General features: G+C 38.6%; 1 protein-coding gene across 1 annotated transcript; it reads left to right on the top strand.

Annotated features, from left to right (window-relative positions):
* The first annotated feature begins 1,804 nt into the window (after positions 1 to 1,804).
* On the top strand, positions 1,805 to 27,806 carry capn9 (calpain 9). Its single transcript, XM_079685861.1, has 20 exons — positions 1,805 to 2,154; positions 4,487 to 4,556; positions 6,256 to 6,374; positions 6,597 to 6,730; positions 8,586 to 8,754; positions 10,177 to 10,260; positions 11,053 to 11,138; positions 11,466 to 11,540; positions 13,836 to 13,996; positions 15,067 to 15,224; positions 16,519 to 16,727; positions 17,617 to 17,653; positions 17,753 to 17,833; positions 21,324 to 21,381; positions 21,604 to 21,668; positions 24,617 to 24,685; positions 25,741 to 25,819; positions 26,307 to 26,423; positions 27,054 to 27,112; positions 27,539 to 27,806. The coding sequence occupies exons 1-20, from the start codon at positions 1,948 to 1,950 to the stop codon at positions 27,563 to 27,565; spliced, it is 2,064 nt and encodes a 687-aa protein (XP_079541987.1). The 5' UTR covers positions 1,805 to 1,947; the 3' UTR covers positions 27,566 to 27,806.

Consider the following 27,806-nt stretch of genomic DNA (forward strand, 5'->3'; position numbering starts at 1 on the left):
CTTCTGGTTTGAAATGGCTTCATTGTGTTTACAGCAGGTTTACTGTGTAGATGACATTGTTTTTGCAATATGGGGCTGCACCTCATGATCTGCTACACTAATGTATATGTTTAAGGTTACTCTAATATGTGTAGAGTAGTTTGATGTGTATCAGACTGAATTAGGTTAAACGCAGTTTGACTAAACTGGCAACTGAGTGAATAATCAACAATTAAATTACGATTGATTGTAAAGTAAAGATGAGACCCGGCAGAATGAGGGCTTTCACCTTTGGGACATTCTTCTTGTTTTAATGCAAATACTTTTAAAGTGTGTGTGTGTGTGTGTGTGTGTGTGTGAGAATCTGAATCTGTTTACACAGTCACGTGTGGGGACTCGCCTCCCTTATGGGGACACAATGGAGGTCCCCAGGTCACAGGGGAATCATTAATTTTAGGTTTAGGCATGTATTGGTTAAGGTCAGGATAAGTCTCCAGGAAATGCGTGTAAGTCAATGTAATGCCCTCTGAAGTGATGTATACATGCTGTGTGGGTGTGGTCTAGTAGTCCTTTTCTGTCTATTTGTTTTTTATATCTTTTTTGTAATTGTGGCAATATTTTGTTAATAACCCTTGAGTACATCTTAATTTATGTAATTATATGTCACATGTGGCATTACAAAGTTAGGAAAGCAACGTTAAAGTCTGTTGTTACAGATAAATATGGTGCAGCTGATTGACTAAAGATGGCTTTCGAACCAAACCCAAAGCCCAGTTATCGGTACTGTAAAACCCAATTTGGTGTATGCTTGTATCAGATATTAACAGTAAAGCACAAGCAAACCCTTCTGAATGGTCGTCTCGTTCTGCAGGATTTAATTTTGTCAATGCTTTCATGTGGAGTAATGTGAAGAATCCAGTGAGTGTGCAGCAGGAATGTCGTCGTAGTAGTTGAGTCGGATGTGGGAGGACACAGGGTGCAGCTGAGGAGTTGGGGACACACCCCGAAAAAATTAGACAAAAGGGAGCGACATAATGTGTACAAAAACCAGAAAAAGTACCAGAAAAAACAAATAAAAAAACAAACAAAAATAAACTACAAAGAGGCAAGAGACGACTACAAAAAAAACTGACTTTGACATACAAAACTAAATAAAAGAAGAAAGGAGGATTTACATGTTCACAACACACAAACACAGTGAAATCAAGACATTTAACTTAATGTTATTCTTTATCAGGATCCCCATTAGCACTAGCATGAGCTTTGGCTATTCTTCCTGGGGTCCTCTCACATACATAAACATACATAAAACAAAACGGCTCATAATTTCATGCAATTTACAATACTATATGAAATGAAAACCAAAATGGTCATCCAATTTTAACCATCCTAAGAAAAGAAAAGAAAAATAATTGTAAATAATACATTGTTTAGCAACCTTTTGAAATGTACTTGAGAATTCTCCTGAATGATATGGAACTCATCTGGAAGCAGCGCTCAGGGAGAACTGTTGGGGTCTGATGCTCAAGGGGAAATTTGGCCCCACCATCTGTTCTGGGACTTGAACCAGTGACCTATGGTTCCCAAACCTAGTCCCTACAGACTTGAGATATAGCCACCCAGCAGTTTGAGAGGGTACACACTTTCGTGAGCTATTTACTGTGGGTTGGCGAATCCTCAGGAATGAATTCTTAAATTTTTTCTCGCCGGCCGAGCCCAAAGAGAGGCAGAGATAAGAGACGGCGACCGAGCGGGCGAGGCTCACAGGAGGACAAACCTGTTTCTCAACGGAGGGTGTGTGTACCTGTCAGCCCTACCCACCTGACAGGCTGCATCACACAAACACACACTCACACAGCAGGAGAATCACTCCTTCAAACCGAACACACAGCAGGAGAATCACTCCATCAAACACCGTCTAACGTCTTCTGTGTCATACCTTTTTCTGGCTTTTTCTGGAAGAGGACGATGTCTCTCCAGACCAGACTTTCGGGCCGGGGCTCCGACCCCAAAAAGCCCGTGGACACACAGTCTGACGGAAAGACTTTTGAGGAGCTGAGGCACGAGTGTCTGCTGAAGGGAGTCCTGTTTGAGGACCAAGACTTCCCCGCTGAAGACTCCTCGCTCTACTACAGCCAGAGCGTGCCTGTCAACATCGAATGGAAGAGACCAAAGGTATGAAGTATGACTTGATATTTGTAGATTTTAAGATTGAGGAGTGATGCTCCGGGTCGAAATAGCAAGGAGACATCTGAGAAAGTCAACAAATGTGTCTTGAATCTGGTTTTTTGAGTGTTGAATGAATGAAATGTTGTCAAAGATGTGTTTGATGTCATCTTTTATGATGGGTTTAATATGTACAACTTGTCATATTTACTATTCTAATAGGCATACGACAGTCATACACATGGGATACAACTGGAATTACCTGAATGAATAGAGCTTCTTTGGGAGTTGGCTAAACAAGTATTGACAGCTTTAAAAGGCGGAGAGTCTGTAATATGCTGTTAATGGGTCTAATATTGTAACTAATAGGTTTACACAGTCATAAATATGTGGAATAAAACTGTTCAAGCACCTGAAAAAAATGAAACTTCAATGGCAGTTTAATTAATGAGTGTTGGTATTATATCGCAGAGTTTTTAATTGCTGGGATAGTATTGTCGGATGAATAAAGTGAAAAGGTATCTGACGTTTTTTTATCTACAAAGAGAGAAATTAAGTTTTTATCAACGCGTAGCTGCAAAACCAGTTCTGCCAGTAAATCAGAGTAAATAGAGCAGAGTGCAGTTTCCTCATTCTGAGAGTCAGACTTTATCCCCACACACCTCAGCGCTATCTGCAGTGACACTCACAGTGACACTTATCTTACTTCACCTTATCTTACTTCACTTTTGTTTAAATATCTAATTGAAGTTGTTTTGTTTATTAAAGGGCCCATTTCATGCTTTTCTTGTTATTACCCGTCCCCTTGTGTGTTATGTAGCTTTTTCTGCATGTAAACGGTCTGCAGAGTCACAAACCCTCAAAGTACACCCTGTAGCGAGTAAAACTCTAACACAGAGAAGACCTGTCTGTGCTGCCCCAGAACGCCTCGTTGGACATTTCTCTTTTTCCATTGTTTACTTCTTGGGTATAGTGACGTATTTCGGGTATAGTGACAGATTGGTCCAAATTGACCAATCTGCGGGGCCGTTACATTACGTCCGCGGAGCCGTTACATTTGGACCAATCCGTGGACTTCCTCACACACACACACTCGGCGGGACGTTGCGAGGCTCGCTGCTGCGAGGAGCGGGACACTGTGAGCTGGCTCACTGGTGTGGGGTCGGCGAGACACCGAGACACCGCGGAGCTCAGCCTGGGCACACGCACAAACTCCCAGCCAGACTGCGGGTGTGTGTGTTTCGGGCTGGGTTTCGCTGTGTCTCGCTGTCTCGCAGACGGCCACTGGGCTCACAGGGAGGGGGGGGGGGGGTTGGGGGCAGGAGCTCCAACAAGCCGTTTAGGACAGAGAGTGAATACACATACTATACAGAGATGCTGTATGAGAAACCAATGTGAGTTTGGAACATTGAACAATATCAATCTATTCTAGTAGACCTCAACAATGGAATTATGATCAGTAGAAATGGCCATGACATAGGACCTAAGATTATCAAGTGTTTTTGAATACCTTAAAAAGCGCTCTATAAATAACTTGTATGAATATGACTTTTATTATTATTATATTATATTACATTAGATTACATGACATTTGTTAGACGCTTTTATCCAAAGCAATTTAGATACATTCAGTACTGTGGACAATCCCCACAGGAGCAATGTGGGGTGAAGTGTCTTGCCCAGGGACACAACGACATGCTGACTGCAGTGGGACTCGAACTTTCTATCCCCTGATTTGAAGTCCAGCACACTATCCACTGAGCCACAGCCTCCCTATATTGCCTTATTCTTCGTAGGATCCATATAAAAAAAGACATGAAACATTCAATTCTTGACAATCTTCCAAAAACGAATTAAATAAATATCACAGATTGTCTCTCTCATAATAATAGAGATACAAATAATAGATATAATACAATTAGTATATAGTATCCGTAACGGCACAACAGATCTTAGATTAACAGTGTCATTATTTTAGCATGGCCTCTTATGTCCTTTTACACAACAATATGACAGTTAATAATTATTTAAACTCACGTAATACCTGTTAGCATTCACTGAGTAAACTTTAGAAAACTCGCCACTCACGTTTGTCACAGTGACACATTTATCTTTCGGGCGTTTCTCCATGTGTGTGTGTGTGTGTGTGTGTGTGTGTGTGTTTGTCTGTGTGTGTGTGTCTGTGTGTCTGTGTGTGTTTTCAGTGGTTGGGATATGCCGCTGATTATTATGCCAGGAATGTGAACACACCCACTAAAGGAACCTGTGTCTCCTCTCAACTGTCAGATGTGTTGATTCACTGTTAAATAAAGCAACCTGTTATTCTCCCGTCTTTCTGCAGGAGATCTGTGAAGACCCAAAGTTCATCGTGGGGGGTGCAGACAGGACGGACATCTGCCAAGGACAGCTGGGTGGGTGCTTTCTGCGAGAATCAGTACACAGTTCAAGATTCAAGATGGAAAGATTTAAAGGCTTTATTGTCATTGGCATAACAAATACAGCGTAGGAAAGTAAAGAAACTTTTAAAATCTCATAAAATTCCCCGGCTCTTCTAAACATGCAACAAGCAGTGATGAAAATTAAACGTTATCAAGTACAGTACTTTTACTTTACATGTACTTTTATAGATAAAGATACCTGGCAGTATAAAAAGGAATTAAAATTAGCAGCTACACAATTAATCAATTGCATCTCTCATTAATATCCATTGATATATAACACATATGGGGATGTGTGAATCATATAGTTGCATAAATATATTTCAGTCAGAAAACTCACGTGTTTCTTAATGTGTTTATTAGAAGCAACATATAGTTTGAGTTTGGCGTCTAGGCTCGGGCCTCATCACTCCACAGACTTACAAAGTATATTGAGTGATGATTAGATAACTATCCCCAAAGCCTACAGGTGGAGCTGGGGTGGAGCTGGGTCGGAAGCTGGGGTGGAAGCTGGGGTGGAAGCTGGGGTGGAAGCTGGGTGGAACCTGGGCGGAAGCTGGGGTGGAAGCTGGGTGGAAGCTGGGTGGAAGCTGGGCGGAAGCTGGGTGGAAGCTGGGTGGAGGCTGGGGTGGAAGCTGGGTGGAAGCTGGGGTGGAAGCTGGGTGGAAGCTGGGTGGAAGCTGGGTGGAAGCTGGGTGGAAGCTGGGCGGAAGCTGGGCGGAAGCTGGGTGGAGGCTGGGGTGGAAGCTGGGTGGAACCTGGGCGGAAGCTGGGGTGGAAGCTGGGTGGAAGCTGGGTGGAAGCTGGGCGGAAGCTGGGTGGAGGCTGGGGTGGAAGCTGGGTGGAAGCTGGGCGGAAGCTGGGTGGAAGCTGGGCGGAAGCTTGGGTGGAAGCTGGGTGGAAGCTGGGTGGAAGCTGGGTGGGAGCTGGGTGGGAGCTGGGTGGAAGCTGGGCGGAAGCTGGGGTGGACGCTGGGGTGGACGCTGGGTGGAAGCTGGGGTGGAAGCTGGGTGGAAGCTGGACGGAAGCTGGGGTGGACGCTGGGGTGGAAGCTGAGTGGAAGCTGGGGTGGAAGCTGGTGTGGAAGCTGGGGCGGAAGCTGGGGCGGAAGCTGGGTGGAAGTTGGGGCGGAAGCTGGGTGGAAGTTGGGGCGGAAGCTGGGTGGAAGCTGGGGTGGAAGCTGGGTGGAAGCTGGTGTGGAAGCTGGGGCGGAAGCTGGGGCGGAAGCTGGGTGGAAGTTGGGGCGGAAGCTGGGTGGAAGTTGGGGCGGAAGCTGGGTGGAAGCTGGGGCGGAAGCTGGGGCGGGAGCTGGGGCGGGAGCTGGGGCGGAAGCTGGGTGGAAGCTGGGGTGGTGGGGCAGGCAAGCAGCAGCAACATGAAACACAGCAGCAGGAACATGAACGTAGCAATAGCAAGTGAACACAGCAGTGCAGCAGCAGTGAGGCAGAGGCAGGAAGACCTGGCAGCTTAAATAGAGCGGCATGTTTAGGAGAATGTGTTTGGTTGGTTGTAAGAGGGACGAGGCGCGTCACGTGTTAATGTCTGATTGGTGCTCGAGTTGTCGGACTGAACTAGCTCGCAGTCTTCGCCCCATATGCAACATATATAAAATATATGAACAGACATCAATAAACAATAATACTAAATGACGGCACCTGTTTGATCTCCACAGGTGACTGCTGGCTCCTGGCAGCCATCGCGTCCTTGACCCTCAAAAAAGATGCCATGGCCCGAGTCGTGCCCCCCAACCAGGACTTTGACAACAGATACGCCGGCATCTTTCACTTCCAGGTACGCTGTTATTTGTGTTTTGTTGAAAACAGTTTCAGTCTATGAATTACAAATATATGTATTCATACTCTGCGGCTCCTTCTACTTCACTCGCTCTGATAACTGTTAGATCCTGGTTTCAAAAACACCTGGAATTTTTTTGAGAACTTTTAATTGGTGAGATTTTTTTATCTGCAGTGGGTGAATAATTTCATAATAAATACATGTATTTTGTTCTCTCAGTTCTGGAATCACAACCAATGGTTGGACGTGGTGGTGGACGACCGGCTGCCGGCAGTCAGGAACAAACTCATCATGCTCCACTCGGCCACCAACGACGAGTTCTGGAGCGCCTTGCTGGAGAAAGCCTACGCCAAGTAAATACATTCCCAAATATCATGAAACACCTGACATGCTCTTTGTGTCCTCCAAACTCCCAATCATATTGAAAGAGACGTCTGTAGTTTTATCGTACCTGCTTTAACCTGACAATAATATAAAGTTCTGATCAACCACAACAATCAAGTCTTACATGAAAAAAAACGTCTTATTTTGGTTTTTAAAGCACTTTTACAGCAATAGTGTTACTCAAGGAATGGACCATTAAACTTCAGCTTTAATTAGTTTAAATAATTATTACAATTTTAAATCAATTTTCGGTAGAGATGTCCCGATCCGATCACGTGATCGGGGATCGGAGCCGATCACGTGATTTTCAAAAGATCGGAATCGGGAGAAAAAAATCGGGGATCGGGATTTTTTTTTTCTTTTTTTTTTTTAAATACTTTTTTTTATATTTTGTATTCAATGTTACAAAACAAAAATGACCATGTTCAAGTCTTAAAGCCATCCTGAGGCCTTAGTTTTGGTTTCAAATTACACAACATCATGTATGTGTTGCTTCTTTGGGGCTTGTTTTCATAGACCTGGTTGCTTATTTCTCTCAAATCTGGCAACAGAGTGGGCAGGGTGCAGTGTCTAATTGTAGCAGTAAGCTAACGAGTACTGATAAGCTTTATTTTGTTTTGATCCAATGCTGCACAACTGAACTGATCCAATGCTGGATAGAATATCCAATTTAAATAAAAAAATAACCTTAAGGGACAACTTGAATGCTTTTTTCCTTTTTTTTCTCTTAATGCATTGCATAAAGATCGGATCGGGAAAAATCGGTATCGGCAAATTGTCAAAATCAAATGATCGGAATTGGATCGGGAGCAAAAAAAGGTGATCGGGACATCGCTAATTAACGGTCAATAAACACTATTAACAGGACTAAAAAGCATGCTCAGCAAAGTTGTAATTATTCAAATACAATTGAATCTTCAAGTCTACCATTCGATTTGATCACTTTGCGTAATCCCTGCTAATAATTTGATCTGGTTGAGCAAGCACTTCATACATAATGCCAATATCTAAAGTTAAGTGGATGGAAGAACACACTTAAAATGTTTGCACTTCTTTATATAAAGGAGAAACCAGAAACCTTTCTCATTATTCCTTTATATTACTTGAATAATATTATTGATTAATGATTGTTTTGTTTTTTGTTATTGCAATTTCTATATGTTGTGACTTTAAAAAGCCTACGCCAAGTAAATACCAAATATCATGAAACACCTGACATCGTCTTTGTGTCCTCCAAGCTCCAAATAATATTGCCTGTCGTTTTACCGTATCTGCTTTAACGTGCCAAACACGCAGAAGCTGCCTTTAGTTTCTATGCCCCCCAACAGTGGAACAAACTTCCAGAAACCCTGAAGTCTTCACCAACGCTGAGTTATTTTAAGTCGAGTCTAAAAACATTACTTTTTTCAGCTGCTTACCCAGAAGTCTTGTTTTAGCATCTACCATATTTACAATTATGTTTTGAAACTATTCTGTATCTCTTTTATGCATGGTTTTTATGAACCTGTTATCCCATTATGTTTATTTACTGTGTTCCTTTCTGTTGTCTTCTTATTAAGTGTTAATGTTGAAAATGTGCTATATAAATAAACTAATCTTACCTTACCTCAATGATGGACCATTAAAATTCAGTTTTAATTAGATTAAATACAAACCTTTTTATTCCAATATATAACTCATTTTCCGTCGATGCACAAATTGATGAATGTACTCTCAAAATGAGACTGCATTGAAAAACTGTAATTGTTCGAATACAAGTAAAGTCTGCTATTAAACTTCATCACTTTGTTTAATCCCTGCTCATCATTTCTGTGTTTTATTCAGACTTCACGGCAGCTACGAGTCCCTGAAGGGCGGCAGCACCATGGAAGCCATGGAGGATTTCACTGGAGGCGTCGGGGAAGCCTACGAAACCAAGAAAGCTCCCGACAACCTGTTCCACATCATGAAGAAGGCGATGGACCGGGGATCCATGATGGGATGCTCCATCGATGTAAGGACTCTCAATTATAAATGATTGTTATTCACACCTCTCAAAGTCTCCACTAAGACACAGAATAACAAAAAAATGACCACAAATCTTCATCTTTGTCCCGTTTTTTGTCTCTTTCTGTTGTTTTGCATACTTTTTGGGTCAATTTGCATCTTATTGTAGACACTCTGTACTTGTTTCATGCCTTTCTGTAGTCCTTTTGTGTCTCTTAGTCTCTTTCTTTGCCTTTTTGTTTCATACTGCATCTCCTTGTTGTTGTGCATGTTGTGTTTGGCTTTTTTGTTTTGCAGCCTGATGCTAAATTGCATTTCCTTGTAGAAGTTCTTCGACTACTTGTAGATGTTTTCTGACTTCTTCGTAGTAGCTGTAGATGTGTTACCTCAGTAATTTGGGTCTCTTTAGGTTCTTCTAGTCTCTTTGATTCGCATTTTTATAGTAGTTTTTCATAATCATAGTTTGAATATTTTGTATTATGTGTCTCTGTCGTCATTTAGCATGTTCTTGGACACGTTTTCTTTCTGTTTTCAGTTGTTCTACAGGTTTTTCTAGTTGTTTTAGATCCTTATTAGGGATGTCCCGATCACCTTTTTTTGCTCCCGATCCGATTCCGATCATTTGATTTTGACAATTTGCCGATACCGATTTTTTCCGATCTTTATGCAATGCATTAAGAGAAAAAAAAGAAAAAAAGCATTCAAGTTGTCCCTTAAGGTTATTTTTTTATTTAAATTGAATATTCTATCCAACATGGATATAGCTTCTTTCTTTCACAGCAGCATTGGATCAGTTCAGTTGTGCAGCATTGGCTCAAAACAAAATAAAGCTTTCAGTACTCGTTAGCTTACTGCTACAATTAGACACTGCGCCCTGCCCACTCTGTTGCCAGATTTGAGAGAAATAAGCAACCAGGTCTATGAAAACAAGGCCCAAAGAAGCAACACATACATGATGTTGTGTAATTTGAAACCAAAACTAAGGCATCAGGATGAATTTAAGACTTGAACATGGTCATTGTTGTTTTGTAACATTGAATACAACATTTAAAAAAAAAAAAAAAAAAAAAAAATCCCAATCCCCGATTTTTTTTCTCCCGATTCCGATCATTTGAAAATCACGTGATCGGCTCCGATCCCCGATCACGTGATCGGATCGGGACATCTCTAATCCTTATAGTCAATTTTGCTTCTCCTTGCAGACGTTTTCTTCTGTCTTCTCAGTCATTTTGCATCTCGGTTGTTGTTTAACATCATTTTTAGCAGCTTTGCAAACTTATTTAGTCCTTTTTTGTGTAGTTTTGAAACTCAGTGGTCGTTTTTTGTCTCTCTTTGTTGTTTTGCTTCTCTTTGTAGAACCTTAACCCGTCTCCTCAGTGATGTTGCATCTCTGCAGCATGTCTCTTAACTCAACCTCCTCTTTGTTCAGATCACCAGCTCTGCAGAGTCGGAGGCGAAGACGAGCACCGGCCTGGTGAAGGGACACGCCTACTCCATCACCGGCCTGGAGGAGGTACGACTGCTTTCATTATTTAATAGTTAAACCTTTATCTCCTTGCAGTATCTGCTTATCGTAAATGTAACTTTTTATTATAGTGTTGTAATTTAAAGGTCATATATTATGCAAAATGCACTTTTATACATAAATATGTGTCCCCGGTGTGTCAGGGAACTCACAAAGTGTCAGAAAACAAAACCCTCTCTTTTTTCCTCCGTACCCACATCTCTTAAAAACGGGGGAACAAAACAGCTGATCCGGATTTGCCGCCGTCATGACGACATTACTAAAATGTCAGCGGGCGTTAGGTTGAACTCCTGGCAACGTCCCGCACAACCTATCAGAAACGTTGCTATCAGAAACAATGGCCGACTGTTTTGGACGTAATATGGTCTGTGTTTACATTAGCATCGCTAACACTCAGAGCTAACCTGTACTGGAGAGCATGTGTGTGAAGAAGCAGGAAATAAAAAGGAAGTCACCTTGTGGTATAACCGGCAAGAGAGAAAGCCTTTGAGCTCCATACTGTTTCAGAGATAATCTTTGATGTGGTTTCATAATATGGCGTTTCATTACTCTCTGTAGAATTCTCCTACATAAGTTCTCCTCTCTTGCTATTTAGAATTATTTTCAGAATGGGTGATCTGTTTGGTCAGAAAAATAGTATAATAGGAGTCCTTTAAGTTAATTGAAGTAGTTTATTGTGTTTTTATATTGAAGGCAGATTTGGGCACTAGGTGATTTGGTATATATGGGAGACAGTTGCAGTATGAGGGAAATCCTTCACCATTTTTCGTCTGGTTTCAGGTGGCTGTCAGAGGTCAGAAGGTCCAGCTGATCCGGGTCAGAAACCCCTGGGGTCAGGTCGAGTGGAACGGCCCCTGGAGTGACAGGTAAGCATTATCATAACTGTAATAATATACAACAAACAGTATGTGAAAAAATAAGGGTATACATATGGATGGATTATGAGAAACTGGACCCAGAGATGCAAAAATCCCCTTATATGTAAGGAAGGGAGCACAGACAAAGCGCGTTACATGATACAGAAATAGAAACATATACAATGTTAACAAACAATAAAGTCATCCAGACACACAAAAACCATGTATTCTGTGGTTGTTTATCTCTCTGTTTGCCTTTTTGTGTCCCTGTTTTACTAACTTTACTGAATATTCCTGCTTGTAAACATTAACAGGTTGTTCTCTCTCGTGTTTCAGCTCCAGAGAGTGGAGCTGTGTGAGCGCAGCGGACAAAAATCGCCTCCTGCAGAATTCAGATAACGGTGAATTCTGGTGAGTCCACGAGATGAATGTGATCCGAACTATAAGAGAAACTATCAATTTAAGTATTTAACACTTAGTCAGAGCATTAGGGGCTGCTCATTAAGAGTGTTATATGTATGCAGGGATGTAGTGGACAGAATAATCACTTTGAAAAGGATCAGATAAACGGTCCATCTTAGATTCCCTGTAATTCAATTTTCCAGGCTTCATTGTCATGTGCACATTAGCTACAGTAGATATGGCAATGAACAACTGAAGTCACAGGCTCCTCCAACAGAGCAACATGAATATATAGGACATAGAACAAATAAAACAGATAAAAAGGTGCAAGATAATGTTTTGAGATGTGCAAGCAGAGAGGGCAAAAGTACACACATTCTTTACTCAAGTAGAAGGACAGATACTCCTGTTTAAAAATACTCTGGTGAAAGTAGAAGTACTGACTAAACTTCTTTACTCAAGTCAAAGTAAAGAGGCTTTGAAATGTACTTCAGTAAAAAGTACCCATAACTAGCAGCTGTTTTAAAGAGTACCTGACCTCCCTTTATATTAATAGAACAATAATGTCATTGTTAGCCAATGAATGTTTCCATGGTGACCAACGGCAACATGACAACGTTTTCATTGGTCCCTCTTCTTTAGAGAAGACCAGGAAATGATGGATACACGGATCGTGTTCAAATCAATAGGCACGCAATGACTCTAAATAATAATGATCACGCCACCAAACACACATTCAAACTAAAGGAACCAGCCTGTTTGGAAAATGAGAGAAGTAGAAAGTACAGGTATTTGTGTTCAACATGTAAGAAGTAGAAAGTACAGGTATTTGAGTTCAACATGTAAGAAGTAGAAAGTACAGGTATTTGGGTTCAACATGTAAGAAGTAGAAAGTACAGGTATTTGGGTTCAACATGTAAGAAGTAGAAAGTACAGGTATTTGTGTTCAACATGTAAGAAGTAGAAAGTACAGGTATTTGAGTTCAAAATGTAAGAAGTAGAAAGTACAGGTATTTGTGTTCAAAATGTAAGAAGTAGAAAGTACAGGTATTTGTGTTCAACATGTAAGAAGTAGAAAGTACAGGTATTTGAGTTCAAAATGTAAGAAGTAGAAAGTACAGGTATTTGTGTTCAACATGTAAGAAGTAGAAAGTACAGGTATTTGTGTTCAAAATGTAAGAAGTAGAAAGTACAGGTATTTGAGTTCAAAGTGTAAGAAGTAGAAAGTACAGGTATTTGAGTTCAAAATGTAAGAAGTAGAAAGTACAGGTATTTGAGTTCAAAATGTAAGAAGTAGAAAGTACAGGTATTTGTGTTCAACATGTAAGAAGTAGAAAGTACAGGTATTTGTGTTCAAAATGTAAGAAGTAGAAAGTACAGGTATTTGTGTTCAAAATGTAAGAAGTAGAAAGTACAGGTATTTGAGTTCAAAGTGTAAGAAGTAGAAAGTACAGGTATTTGAGTTCAAAATGTAAGAAGTAGAAAGTACAGGTATTTGTGTTCAACATGTAAGAAGTAGAAAGTACAGGTATTTGTGTTCAAAATGTAAGAAGTAGAAAGTACAGGTATTTGAGTTCAAAGTGTAAGAAGTAGAAAGTACAGGTATTTGAGTTCAAAATGTAAGAAGTAGAAAGTACAGGTATTTGAGTTCAAAATGTAAGAAGTAGAAAGTACAGGTATTTGTGTTCAACATGTAAGAAGTAGAAAGTACAGGTATTTGTGTTCAAAATGTAAGAAGTAGAAAGTACAGGTATTTGTGTTCAAAATGTAAGAAGTAGAAAGTACAGGTATTTGTGTTCAACATGTAAGAAGTAGAAAGTACAGGTATTTGAGTTCAACATGTGAGAAGTAGAAAGTACAGGTATTTGTGTTCAACATGTAAGAAGTAGAAAGTACAGGTATTTGAGTTCAAAGTGTAAGAAGTAGAAAGTACAGGTATTTGAGTTCAACATGTAAGAAGTAGAAAGTACAGGTATTTGTGTTCAACATGTAAGAAGTAGAAAGTTCAGGTATTTGTGTTCAACATGTAAGAAGTAGAAAGTTCAGGTATTTGGGTTCAACATGTAAGAAGTAGAAAGTTCAGGTATTTGTGTTCAACATGTAAGAAGTAGAAAGTTCAGGTATTTGGGTTCAACATGTAAGAAGTCAAAGTAAAAAGTCATCAGAAAAATAAGTGGTGGAGTAAGGTACTGATACCAGAAACATGTACTTAAGTACAGTAACAAAGTATTTGTACTTCACTACTTCCCACTTCTGTCCATCTTAAATTCCCTGTACATGACGTTGATATTGATTTTCTTCCAGGATGGAGTTTGAAGACTTCAAGAAGAACTACGATAAGGCGGAGATCTGCAACATGACCCCCGACTCTCTGACGGACAACACCAAGCGTCACTGGGAGGTCAACATGCTGGAGGGGAACTGGATCAGAGGCTCCACCGCGGGGGGCTGCAGGAACTTCATCGGTGAGGAAGGACCCCACAGGACACTTTAGAGAAGTTTCAACAGGAGGGATTTATGGGAGGACGCTTAGACGATTAGTATACAAGCTTTTGGCGTTAACTGATTGGTGTTTAAGTCCTAAATTACCCTCCAAATCGCTGGTTCCCATCCTGGGGTCGCCCAAATGTAATAATAATAATAATAATAATAATAATAATAAAGCTTTATTTATGTAGCACCTTTCATACAACACATGCAGCTCAAAGTGCTTTACAAAATGACACATCACAAGTTAAAAACAAGAAATCCCCCTCAGATTATTTGTTAAGAACTTTAAAAGGTACATGCAGCAAAATATAACATTTGATCAGATAGACGCAAGGAGGTAAAATGTATGATAATTAAATAAAATTAAAATAAATAATGGTTTCATGGGCGGGGTCATGAAGCCGACATGATTTGAAGATATGTAAGAAATCTTTGAAACAATATATGTGAGGAAACAATATGTGAGGATTTCCTTAATTCCTTTGAAAAAAATGTGTTTGTTTTAAATGTGTCCTACTATTCAAAATATAACATTATTGTTAATATCTCAACATGAAGACCTGAACACAAACTTCAGAGCCTATTTGTCAAATAATGTAAGAGCAAAACTAATCTCTAATGCTGTTTTTACACAATTTTTTTACTCGAAATGTATTTAAATCGCCTATTTTTAAGATAAACTTTACTTTTTGTTTATTATCACTTAACATAGGTAATGCCAAATAGTATTTAGAACAAACATAGGTAATACTAACACATCATTTTAAAATATAACAAAAGTTATTATATTGGTTTGGGAGAAATCAGCTCTGGATGTACTGAAATATATGAGACCATTTTATAGAAAATTAACCATATTGTTAAAATTTCTGTTATTGCATTCGCTATTTGGGTTGATTGTACAGTTTATTGGTTGTTCTGCATGTTATTGTGAAAAACCCTTAAAATATCACTTATAGTTTAGGGTTTAATGACAGAAAAGTTGCTCCTTTAAGAAATAAAGTTGTGAACCACTTATCTAAAGCTCTTCATCCTCATCCCTCAGACACGTTTTGGACCAACCCGCAGTTCCAGCTGGAGCTGGAAGACGCTGACGATGACGATGATGTCTGCAGCGTGGTGATCGCTCTGATGCAGAAGAACAGGAGGAAGCTGAGGAAGGAGGGCATGGACCTGGAGACCATCGGATTCGCTGTGTATGAGGTCAGAGGATGGATAGATGGACAGATGGACAGATGGATGGATGGATAGACGGATGGATGGATAGATGGATAGATGGATAGATGGATAGATGGATAGATGGATAGATGGATGGATGGATAGATGGATAGATGGATAGATGGATGGATGGATAGACAGATGGATGTATGGATAGATAGATAGATGGATGGATGGATGGATGGATGGATGGATGGATGGATGGATAGATGGACAGATGGACAGATGGACAGATGGACAGATGGACAGATGGACAGATAGATAGACCGATGGATGTATGGATAGATAGATAGATGGACAGATGGACAGATGGATAGATGGATGGATGGATGGATGTATGGATAGATAGATAGATGGACAGATGGACAGATGGATAGATGGATGGATAGATGTATGGATGGATAGATAGATAGATGGACAGATGGACAGATGGATAGATGGATGGATGGATGGATGGATGGATGGATAGATAGATAGATAGATGGATAGATAGATAGATAGATAGATGGATGGATGGATGGATGGATGGATGGATGGATGGATGGATGGATGGATGGATGGATGGATAGATAGATAGATAGATAGATGGATAGACATAACCTAAATTAGCACAAATATAATTCACCTGTAGCCTAAAATGTGTCTTTCAACAACTTAACTTACTCGTAAACATCACAGTTTGAGTTAAGTGTCCCATGAATGCAAATACTAATGATATTTCTGTAAGGGAAACTTCTGCAATAATGGAGAGTCAGGACTCAGAGAGACACAAGGAGAGTTGGAGCTTTGATGTCAAACACTGATATTTATTTACAAGTATCGTCCTGAGAAATTCACATCACAAGTCACACAGCCAGAGATTCTGACTGCCCTGGTGGGTTGCCATGTCAAATCTGCCGCGCGTCTCTCTCGATAGACCTTTTAACTAGTTCAGAGAGAGTAAACAACATATTTGGGGAGATAGACTAAACAGCTGGGCACCCTGAATCACTTGCGTCTGACCCCTAATGGCCTTGAAGCCAGCGTTCCCACAGCCGTAAACCATCTCGTGACCGAGAGTTGAACTGGTTTATCAAGATAGCTGGAGCCTCCCGTTCCTTAAGAGAGATAACAGAGCCAGGGTTGGTCGTAAATGTCAACACACAGAAAAGGTTAAATATCTCGGCGTAAAGACAGAATTATTCCCTCACATTTGTGTACTAATATCTGAACGTAAGTTTCACCCAGCTCATTCAGTGCAGTTTAAAGCAGATATTGACTCTTCTCTCTCTGCGTTCAGGCTCCAGACGACCAGGACCAGGCGGGGAAAGACTTCTTCCGCTACCACCCCTCCAAGGTTCGCAGCAAGACCTACGTCAACATGCGGGAGATCTCCGAGCGCTTCACTCTGCCTCCGGGGAAATATCTGCTGGTTCCTACAACCTTCCAGCCGCACCACGAGGCCGACTTCATCATCAGGATCTTCTCAGAGAAGAAGGCCGGGACGCTGTGAGTGTTGCATCAGTAAAGGACTCAATGCTGTTTACTTTACAATGTGTAAAATGCAAAAAAGAGTTCAAGTTATCGGAATCAGAAACAGGTTTATCACCAGGTAGGTTGACACGTACGAGGAATTTGACTTGATGTATATGAAACATACCATACTATAATGTGTAATATCACAGAGCATTTAAGATAATTGACCCTTTAAGACATTTTATGCAACATCTTGACACAATTATCTGTAAAAACGTAACGATAATTCTAATTAATAACACCGTAAAGATATAATATTGAACATTTCCGCACAAATATGTGTAAAAATGCAAAGAGAATACAAGATAATTGCCCTTAAAGATATAATATGTTACAACTACATTATTATGTGTTAAAACGCAAAGAGTATTTAAAATAATGGACCTTTAAATATATTTTATGTAACATTTTGGTAAAAATACAAGGAGAATTTTAAAGAATGACCCCTAAAAGATATAATATGTACGATACGTGACATTTCTGCACTAATGTGTAAAAACGGGTGGGAAACACTAAGATCATAACTTCATTAAGGATACTTTTGTCCACATTTTATTTCTTATGCTTAATATTTATTAGATTTTCATTTGTATTTAATAGAGCCCCTATTTTCACTCTCACCCTGTTGCTGCTTAAACTCCTGAATTTCCCCACGGGATTAATAAAGATCTGTTTTATCTTATCTAATTAAATAATCTATGTGGGTTTAAAGCATTTTACAAGTTCCCACAGAAGCTTCAGGGTTTTGTTCAATGACAGATATGAGTTTCTTCACCCAGTGGTTTGTTAAAAATGACAAACAATCTTTTCTGCAATCCCTTAAAACTGAATGTCCATCTCATCTTCTGTTTCTGTCCTGCAGGGAGATGGGGAGCACTGTCGATGCTGACCTGCCAGATGTGAGTGTTTCACCCAGGATTCAATATGAAACATGATCTATTACCTCATCATCCTGTGTTGTTGTTCTGATGCCGTGTTGTCGTTGTTGTTCTCTCCAGCCGCCCATGCCCTCTGAACCTGACGAGGAGACGGACGAGGAGAAAGGCCTGAGACGACTGTTCGAAGCGCTGGCTGGAGATGTGAGGAAACACGAGCGTTAGACACGTTTTTATATATATTCCCCAACCCATCAGAGATCCTTACAAATACTTTGTTACTGTACTTAAGTACATGTTTCTGGTATCAGTACTTTACTCCACTACTTATTTTTCAGACTTTTTACTTTGACTTCTTAAATATAAAAAAATACCTGTACTTTCTACTTCTTACATGTTGAACACAAATACTTGTACTTTCTACTTCTTACATGTTGAACACAAATACTTGTACTTTCTACTTCTTACATGTTAAACCCAAATACCTGTACTTTCTACTTCTTACATGTTGAACTCAAATACCTGTACTTTCTACTTTTTACATGTTGAACACAAATACCTGTACTTTCTACTTCTTACATGTTGAACACAAATACTTGTACTTTCTACTTCTTACATTTCTAACACAAATACCTGTACTTTCTACTTTTTACATGTTGAACACAAATACCTGTACTTTCTACTTCTTACATGTCGAACCCAAATACCTGTACTTTCTACTTCTTACATGTTGAACTCAAATACCTGTACTTTCTACTTCTTACATGTTGAACTCAAATACCTGTACTTTCTACTTTTTACATGTTGAACACAAATACCTGTACTTTCTACTTCTTACATGTTGAACACAAATACCTGTACTTTCTACTTCTTACATGTTGAACACAAATACTTGTACTTTCTACTTCTTACATTTCTAACACAAATACCTGTACTTTCTACTTCTTACATTTCTAACACAAATACCTGTACTTTCTACTTCTTACATGTTGAACACAAATACCTGTACTTTCTACTTCTCACATGTTGAACCCAAATACCTGTACTTTCTACTTCTTACATGTTGAACATAAATACCTGTACTTTCTACTTCTTACATGTTGAACACAAATACCTGTACTTTCTATTTCTTACATTTTGAACACAAATACCTGTACTTTCTACTTCTTACATGTTGAACACAAATACCTGTACTTTCTACTTCTCACATGTTGAACACAAATACCTGTACTTTCTATTTCTTACATGTTGAACACAAATACCTGTACTTTCTACTTCTTACATGTTGAACACAAATACCTGTACTTTCTACTTCTCACATGTTGAACACAAATACCTGTACTTTCTATTTCTTACATTTTGAACACAAATACCTGTACTTTCTACTTCTTACATGTTGAACACAAATACCTGTACTTTCTACTTCTCACATGTTGAACACAAATAACTGTACTTTCTATTTCTTACATTTTGAACACAAATACCTGTACTTTCTACTTCTTACATGTTGAACACAAATACCTGTACTTTCTACTTCTCACATGTTGAACACAAATACTTGTACTTTCTATTTCTTACATGTTGAACACAAATACCTGTACTTTCTATTTCTTACATGTTGAACACAAATACCTTTACTTTCTACTTCTCACATGTTGAACACAAATACCTGTACTTTCTATTTCTTACATGTTGAACTCAAATACCTGTACTTTCTATTTCTTACATGTTGAACTCAAATACCTGTACTTTCTACTTCTTACATGTTGAACACAAATACCTGTACTTTCTACTTCTTACATGTTGAACACAAATACCTGTACTTTCTAATTCTCAAATTTTGAACAAAAATACCTTTACTTTCTATTTCTTACATGTTGAACTCAAATACCTGTACTTTCTACTTCTTACATGTTGAACTCAAATACCTGTACTTTCTACTTCTTACATGTTGAACTCAAATACCTGTACTTTCTACTTCTTACATGTTGAACTCAAATACCTGTACTTTCTACTTCTTACATGTTGAACACAAATACCTGTACTTTCTACTTCTTACATGTTGAACTCAAATACCTGTACTTTCTACTTCTTACATGTTGAACACAAATACCTGTACTTTCTACTTCTTACATTTTGAACACAAATACCTGTACTTTCTACTTCTTACATGTTGAACACAAATACCTGTACTTTCTACTTCTTACATTTTGAACTCAAATACCTGTACTTTCTACTTCTTACATGTTGAACTCAAATACCTGTACTTTCTACTTCTTACATTTTGAACTCAAATACCTGTACTTTCTACTTCTTACATGTTGAACACAAATACCTGTACTTTCTACTTCTTACATGTTGAACACAAATACCTGTACTTTCTAATTCTCAAATTTTGAACAAAAATACCTTTACTTTCTATTTCTTACATGTTGAACTCAAATACCTGTACTTTCTACTTCTTACATGTTGAACTCAAATACCTGTACTTTCTACTTCTTACATGTTGAACTCAAATACCTGTACTTTCTACTTCTTACATGTTGAACTCAAATACCTGTACTTTCTACTTCTTACATGTTGAACACAAATACCTGTACTTTCTACTTCTTACATGTTGAACTCAAATACCTGTACTTTCTACTTCTTACATGTTGAACACAAATACCTGTACTTTCTACTTCTTACATGTTGAACTCAAATACCTGTACTTTCTACTTCTCTCATTTTCCAAACAGGCTGGTTCCTTTAGTCTGAATGTGTGTTTGGTGGCGTGATCATTATTATTTAGAGTCATTGCGTGCCTATTGATTTGAACACGATCCGTGTATCCATCATTTCCTGGTCTTCTCTAAAGAAGAGGGACCAATGAAAACGTTGTCACCATGGAAACATTCATTAGCTAACAATGACATTATTGTTCTATTAATATAAAGGGAGGTCAGGTACTCTTTAAAACAGCTGCTAGTTATGGGTACTTTTTACTGAAGTACATTTCAAAGCCCTCTTTACTTTGACTTGAGTAAAGAAGTTTAGTCAGTTCTTCTGCTCTCACCAGAGTATTTTTAAACACGAGTATCTGTACTTCTACTTGATATGTGTACTTTTGCCATGTCTGCTGGGAATCGTAGGGTCGCCGGTTCAAGTCCCCAAACAGACTTTAAATATGGAGTGTGGAGTATTATTTGGAGAGGTCCATACCCAGCACTAGGATGGGTTCAGCGCAGAAGTCTAATGTCACTGTGTCCTGTAATGTGTGCACGTGTGAAGGTTTCATCCTCTGATTCTAATTCATAGATCCTTAATTGGGAAGTGATTGTGTTAAAGAGCAGCGGGATTGTTTACACATCAGCTTATTGAAAAGATATTCTACAAAACTTTATTAGTGGCGCCTTTAGTTTCTAATGATCTTATGAAACCAAAAAGTTTAGAAAACAGTTTCAACATAGAGAAGGAGAATAAGGATAACACTGTTAGGGATAGGATAGGGGTCTTATACTGTGAACTGTGAAGTACAACTAATACAGTATTATATAATTGGAGAATGCAACCCTCTTTAATCGTCACACACACAGCACACAGTGACATTTGACCTCTGCTTTATTATTATATTATATTATATATAGGGTTTATCGATGTATTTGTAGATGACTATGAGTTTCTGTATGACTTTAAAGTTGTATTTCCCCCCCAGGACGAGGCGATCTCCGTCAGAGAGCTCAAGGAGATGCTCGACGGCGTTCTCAGCAGAAGTAAGTGAACACAAAAATATATTTGGAGCTTTTTGTTAATTATCTCATCATTCGTCTCTCTTTCTGGTTTGAGTGTTGAGTCAGATAATGTGGCTTCATGAAAGGGATGTCAAACTATTTGTGTATACTGTATATATACTGTATATATATGTATGTACCGCATTCTCTTAGCATTTGATTGCATGTTGTATCATTAACGGTTTGAATGGATTGTGTTTTCAGGAAAAGAGATCAAGTTTGACGGCCTGAGTCTCAGCACCTGCCACAGCATCATCAACCTGATGGACGTATCCTTACACCACTTTAACTTTAACGTCAGACTACACTCATCCTGTCAAATCATGTGTTTGTGATGTTGGAGATTAGAAAGAGAAAGAAAGGAGTCGTTTATTAGGAACCCAGGTCATGAACAGCATGACATGCTTTCCACTTGTTCTGTTTACAAAGGATTAAAATAGTTGTTCAAATAATAATAATCTGTCAATTAAAGACAATTCAACAATAGCGTAATATTTGTCAGGGATAATAAACAAATACACTTGAAGAAAGGGAATACAAAAATAATAATAATAGAAAAAAAACACATTCCTTAAGATAATCAGGTAATGTCCAAGTAAAATATATAAATCTTTGGGGTGGTGGGAGTAGTGAAAACATTAGCTAATAATTATTTAGGTAAAGTCCGATCTAACCGTAGATATAATAATAATAATTAATTCCATTTTTTGTTAGAGCGCTTTTTCACGTGCTCAAAGTGCTTAGATATGTCTTCAACCAATGAAGCCCAACAACTCTTAAAGGTCCCCTATTATCCTGTTTTTCATCAATATATCCCAGGTCTCAGATATATACAGAGCCTGTCTCTGATTGGCTGAAACACCAAACAGATCATTGCAGCATTACCCATAATCCCCTCTGTTTCAGCCCTGTTTCCAAAGTGCTGATTCTCTGTCTGTTACTTTAGATGAAAATAAGGAGCCCCTCCCCACGCCCCTCTGAGAGACATTTGGTTACAAAGAACTCAATGGTGCTCTAGGAGGAGATTCAGGTGATAAGGTGGGGGGGGGGGGGGGTTACCTTGGTTGCTGATTGGCTAATGGTTACACAAGACAACACATCGTTATGACATCATAAAGTGGCCAAAATCTGATCAGCTCATTTTCAGACAGGTTTTTATAGAAATGGATCAAAAAGAGAGAGAATCTTTGTTCCTGAAACTTTCAGAGTCTCTTTCCACAGAGGGGACACATGTTGATGTGGAAGAGACATGAAGAAGAGGGGACACATGTTGATGTAAAAGAGACATGAAGAAGAGGGGACACATGTTGATGTAGAAGAGACATGAAGAAGAGGGGACACATGTTGATGTAGAAGAGACATGAAGAATAGGAGACACATGTTGATGTAGAAGAGACATGGAGAAGAGGGGACACATGTTGATGTAGAAGAGACATGAAGAAGAGGGGACACATGTTGATGTAAAAGAGACATGAAGAAGAGGGGACACATGTTGATGTAGAAGAGACATGAAGAAGAGGGGACACATGTTGATGTAGAAGAGACATGAAGAATAGGAGACACATGTTGATGTAGAAGAGACATGGAGAAGAGGGGACACATGTTGATGTAGAAGAGACATGAAGAAGAGGGGACACATGTTGATGTAGAAGAGACATGAAGAAGAGGGGACACATGTTGATGTAAAAGAGACATGAAGAAGAGGGGACACATGTTGATGTAGAAGAGACATGAAGAAGAGGGGACACATGTTGATGTAGAAGAGACATGAAGAATAGGAGACACATGTTGATGTAGAAGAGACATGGAGAAGAGGGGACACATGTTGATGTAGAAGAGACATGAAGAATAGGAGACACATGTTGATGTAGAAGAGACATGAAGAAGAGGGGACACATGTTGATGTAGAAGAGACATGAAGAAGAAGGGACACATGTTGATGTATAAGAGACATGAAGAATAGGAGACACATGTTGATGTAGAAGAGACATGGAGAAGAGGGGACACATGTTGATGTAGAAGAGACATGGAGAAGAGGGGACACATGTTGATGTAGAAGAGACATGGAGAAGAGGGGACACATGTTGATGTAGAAGATACATGAAGAAGAGGGGACACATGTTGATGTAGAAGAGACATGAAGAAGAGGGGACACATGTTGATGTAGAAGAGACATGAAGAAGAGGGGACACATGTTGATGTAGAGGAGACATGAAGAAGAGGGGACACATGTTGATGTAGAAGAGACATGGAGAAGAGGGGACACATGTTGATGTAGAAGAGACATGCAGAAGAGGGGACACATGTTGATGTAGAAGAGACATGAAGAAGAGGGGACACATGCTGATGTAGAAGAGACATGGAGAAGAGGGGACACATGTTGATGTAGAAGAGACATGAAGAAGAGGGGACACATGTTGATGTAGAAGAGACATGAAGAAGAGGGGACACATGCTGATGTAGAAGAGACATGAAGAAGAGGGGACACATGTTGATGTAGAAGAGACATGAAGAAGAGGGGAGACATGTTGATGTAGAAGAGACATGAAGAAGAGGGGACACATGTTGATGAAGAAGAGACGTAAAGAAGAGGGGACACATGTTGATGTAGAAGAGACATGAAGAAGAGGGGAGACATGTTGATGTAGAAGAGACATGAAGAAGAGGGGACACATGTTGATGAAGAAGAGACGTAAAGAAGAGGGGACACATGTTGATGTAGAAGAGACATGAAGAAGAGGGGACACATGTTGATGAAGAAGAGACGTGAAGAAGAGGGGACACATGTTGATGTAGAAGAGGGGACACATGTTGATGTAGAAGAGACATGGAGAAGAGGGGACACATGTTGATGTAGAAGAGACATGAAGAAGTGGATTATGCATAGTAGATGACCTTTAATCTTGTCATGTTCAAGTCTCACAATAGATCTCAGTTTCTTCATTACATAAATATACTAACATCAAACAGTCCTCAACCTGAGGTGCATCTGTCGTCAACCATTTCCTAATCCGTGCTTTTTGACTTGCTATAAATAAGATATTGAACGTGTATTTGTTGGTCTCAGTTCCACGTGTCTCAAAGTTAAATGGAATGATCACTTTAAGTATATTTTCCATAACAGACTTGACTTGTTTCCAGTAGTTAGAAAGGAGTGTTTTAAATGTTGAACTGATGGATGGTTATGAGCACAAAGTGTTTCCTTGACAGAGATCAGGTGGATAACACCGGGCAGCTGGAGTTCCAGGAGTTCAAGGTCTTCTGGGAGAAGATGAAGAAGTGGATTGTGAGTGTTTGTGATTCTTGGCTTTAAAACTATGAATAAGAGGAGGAAGAAATAATTAGATAAATTAACGTAAAAGTCATAATACTACAGTTTAATAAAACCCCAAAATATGGTTAATGTCCTGCATTAAAAATGTTTATTTAAAGGTCCCCTATTGTCCTCTTTTAAAACAATATACAGAAACTGTCTCTGAAGTGTTTGACTCGAAACACCAAACAGATCATTAATTTGGAAATTAAAGGAGTATTATGTATAAATAATATTTTTTATATATATATACACAGGTCATTTTTCACATATAACTTTACATACTGCTGGGTAATAATATCTCATCATACTTGATATATTTTTTGTAATAATAATACAAGCGTGCAAAATTAATTGTGTTGTCGAATAAATGTAAAATAAATATAAAGTAGCAGACATTTAAAGTGGACCTATCATGCTATATCTGAATAATATAATATAGTGTAGGACCATACCTATATAAGGCATATTTATACTTTTTTTTTTTCAAAATACCAAACAGATCATGCATTTTAGCCATTCCTCATTTCGCTCAATTTAACACTGTCTTTGCATCATGGGCTGATTCTGTGAGAACAGCACCATCTACAGGCCTGGCATATGTACTACAGCGTCTCCAGCGCTTTCCAACGGCAATGTCCGTGGCTGTCTCCTCCTGATTGGTGGAGTTGGCCCAATAGCCGTAGCGCCACTTCTGTGACGTCATAGAAGTGTTCAAATCTGGATCAGTCTGTATCAGATCCGTTGCAGCCCCTTTTTAAGAGATTTGGGTATGGAGGAAAATAGAGAGGGTTGTGTTTTCTGACACTTGGTGAGTTCCCTGGAACACCGGGGACACATATTCATGTAGAGAAGACGTACAAAAGTGCATTTTGCATGATAGGTCCCCTTTAAGTAAATTAAAGTACGAAGCAAATGTATTACTATTATTTTAATGTTACTTTCTATTTATTTATTGCTGTAATTTTGTGCTGGAAGAGGAAAGAGATCAAAATAAACACAATAATATAAACGTTCTGTCGTTGCAGATGCTCTTCCTCTCCTTCGACACCGACCGCTCCGGGAAGATGTCGTCCTACGAGCTGCGCATCGCTCTCAAAGCTGCAGGTCAGAGCATTTAACATTTGGTGCAAAACTATTAATTTAACGTTTCTGACCATTATTTCAATATAATCATTACATTTGAAATTAATATATTTTGGCATTTATATTCTTATTAGACCATTTTCATGTTGTACTGGAAAGGAAAACATATTAACATTAACATATTTTAAATGTATTTGTATTATTTATATTATAATATTCATATACAACCATTATTATTATGTTTATTATGATTATGATTATTACTGGAGATGTCACAATGCAAAATATAAGAATCATTTGACATATTTTGCATATTTTCATGTTCTGTAATGTTACAATAGTTTTAAAAATATATTAGATCATATTCTGTCACCATATGTTTTATTTAATTAATTTAAAGGGATTAACATGTGCAGTAAAATGTCCTTATACTATCAGTTAAAATAAAGTATAGTAGAGGTATTTGTTTGTGAATATGTTGTGATGTTTTGTGTTTGTTGTCCTGCAGGCATGCAGCTGAACAACAAGCTGCTGCAGCTCGTCGGTTTGAGGTTCGCTGACGAAAACTACGACATCGACTTCGACGACTACCTGACCTGCATCGTGCGTCTGGAGAACATGTTCAGTACGTTGAATACTATCTTACGCTGGGTTTAAAGGGAGTACTGCCTCAACAAATAAGAAGCAGAAACCCTTTATGCAATTACATTTTGTTACAGTCGCTCCTTTTTGAATTGATTTAAATTAAAATGAATATTCAAATAAATTATCAATTAAAAATAAGATTAAATACAAATAAAAAAAAATAAAATCTAAATAAAATGATAAAAAGTAAAACAATTAAATATCAAATAAAAAATATAAATAATTTGTTTTAATATATATATAAATATGTATATATAAAAAGTAGTGTAACAAAAAAAGTGCTTCTAAACATATTAAAATAAACAAATACAAAAGTGTCATAATATTAATAATTATACTAATGCTGCATGGTTTGGCTAATGGTTCATTATAATTAACATTATATGGTGTTGAACTTAATGTTTTGAATGCATTTAGGCTCTCAATGTTGCTTTTAACCAAAATACTTGTTTTTAATATATATTCATAAACAGTTAAACTCAAATGAGCATGTTTAGTACACATTAAGAAGAAGACAACCCTCCGCTAGGTAACATCACTATTGCCTTTAACTCATCAAAGTGCAGATTTATTCATGTTAAAATCTACTTTTGCTCTTCCCCTTCTCCAGGAGTGTTCCAGGCTATGGACCAAAGGAAGAGCGGCCGGGTGAAGATGAACATCATGCAGGTAAACAACAAAAAACATCAGAATAGCTTTGTTGTTTATCAAACAAACAAACAAACAAACAAACGTATAAGGACATTTCGTTGGCCTCTCTCACTGCAGGAATACAGTCAGAATCAGAATTCCTTCATTCGTCCCTCAGAGGGCGAACAACTGTTACAGCAAAGAGCCAACATAGCTGAATATCTCTCAAAGAGCATAAGACATATTAAAGATATGTTAATTTAACACCGCCCACTTCCTGACCGTGTTCATTTAACACTTAGAGTCAGTGAACACTTTATGGTCCTTATCTCAGAGTGTTAAATGAACACTCCAGATGTTACTGTGTATCTTGAGATTGACGATAAAGTTGACTTGACTTTATATTTATATTTTTTTGTTTGTAACATGGGATCTGATTGTAATTTGTTTTTATTGTCCTCCCAGTTCCTGATGTTGTCGATGAACGTCTGAGGAGGAAACAGAAGCCGCCACAAGAACAAAGTGTGTGTTGAATATTCTCTGTAACGGTGCATCTTTCTCTTTCTGTTTTTTAATGTGAGAATCCGTCTGCAGGGCTGGAACTTTGGGATCAAAATGTTAACCTTTGCCGAGTCATACTTTTGGATTGAAAACATGTTTTATTTTCTCTCTGCTCTCGGCGTGAATGGAAATAAATGTTGAATAAAATGCAAGGCTTGAATGTGCAAATATG

The sequence above is a fragment of the Notothenia rossii genome (assembly GCF_949606895.1).
Source record: "Notothenia rossii genome assembly, chromosome: 1".
Lineage (NCBI taxonomy): Eukaryota > Metazoa > Chordata > Actinopteri > Perciformes > Nototheniidae > Notothenia > Notothenia rossii.

Coding starts and splice junctions, on each gene's coding strand:
- capn9 (XM_079685861.1), top strand. CDS start 1,948: ATGTCTCTCCAGACCAGACTTTCGGGCCGGGGCTCCGACCCCAAAAAG. Junction 6,375..6,596: donor CCGGCATCTTTCACTTCCAG/GTACGCTGTTAT, acceptor TTGTTCTCTCAG/TTCTGGAATCACAACCAATG. Junction 10,261..11,052: donor CCATCACCGGCCTGGAGGAG/GTACGACTGCTT, acceptor GTCTGGTTTCAG/GTGGCTGTCAGAGGTCAGAA.